General features: G+C 62.6%; 1 protein-coding gene across 1 annotated transcript; it reads right to left on the reverse strand.

The window, feature by feature from the left end:
• Window positions 1-65: 65 nt before the first annotated feature.
• LOC103584692 (leucine-rich repeat-containing G-protein coupled receptor 6-like) lies at window positions 66-873 on the reverse strand. Its single transcript, XM_008565600.1, has one exon. The coding sequence runs from the start codon at window positions 871-873 to the stop codon at window positions 181-183; it is 693 nt and encodes a 230-aa protein (XP_008563822.1). The 3' UTR covers window positions 66-180.
• Window positions 874-1035: the final 162 nt, after the last annotated feature.

Here is a 1035-nt window from a genome sequence, read left to right on the forward strand (position 1 = left end):
CAAGAAGCACTCACTGGTGATGGCCTCGGGAGGGAGGAGACCACGGAGCTAGGACTGGGCCGTCCTGCTATGGATCACACTGCTGGGTTTTGGTTATGTTTATTTTGTAAGCAGCCATCATTCAAGGAGTGAAGAGAGAGGGAAGGGAAGAAATGGGAAGAGAAGAGTGGGCAGGGACATTTATAAGTGTGAGGCAAAGGCTGAGCCAGAGGGCCGGAAGCACCCGCCCACCGACGAGCCCCCGCAGGCTGACGTGGCTCTCTCTGCCCTCAGCAGCAGTTCTCCATCCATGGAGGGTTGTGGGTTCCCAAAGTGGGTCCCCTCTGGCTCTACAAAACGACTGCCCTCCAGCCTGGTGGCCCCTGGCTGCTGACAGGAGATGAGGGTCACTGGGGGAAAGCCATAGGTCTCCAACCCAGGGGGCTGCCCAGCCTCAGAAGCTTCCAGAATGAGATCCACATCAGAGAAGGCCACCAGGGCCTGGGTGGAGTCACAGGAGCTCTTCTCCAGCTCACTGGCAGCAGCGTAGGCTAGAGGCCCCGGGGCCCCTGTGCGGGGCCAGAGCCGCCGGAGATCATCCCGGAAGTGGGGGTTGAAGAGCAGGTAGAGCAGTGGATTGAGGCAGGCCGGCAGGGGCAGCACCACAAGCAGGACAGACTTGACAGCCTCGGGAGTGACAGGGAAGAGGCCCAGCATGGAGGCGAAGCTGAGGAAGGCCACGGGACAGTACAGAAGCCCATCTGCGAAGATGAGCCAGGCCACGTGCCTCACCATGGCGCAGTCCCACACGGCCTCAAAGTCTCCCCGCGGCAGGTCACAGTAGAGTTTGATGTAGGCACCAGCCACGACCAGGAAGCAGAAGGAGTTCATCATGACCAGGGCCACGGCGAAGCCCAGGGCGGCTGGCTGGCCCTCGGGTGGGGCATAGGGCAGGCAGAGCGGGGAGGCCCCGTATTCTCCCACTGAGGCAAGGGGCAGAGCCGCGGCCAGCCCTGCCAGCGTCAGGCAGCCCAGGGCCCCTGCTCGAACGCTGCC

Source organism: Galeopterus variegatus, unplaced genomic scaffold (genome assembly GCF_000696425.1).
Source record: "Galeopterus variegatus unplaced genomic scaffold, G_variegatus-3.0.2 Scaffold81429, whole genome shotgun sequence".
NCBI classification, from domain to species: domain Eukaryota; kingdom Metazoa; phylum Chordata; class Mammalia; order Dermoptera; family Cynocephalidae; genus Galeopterus; species Galeopterus variegatus.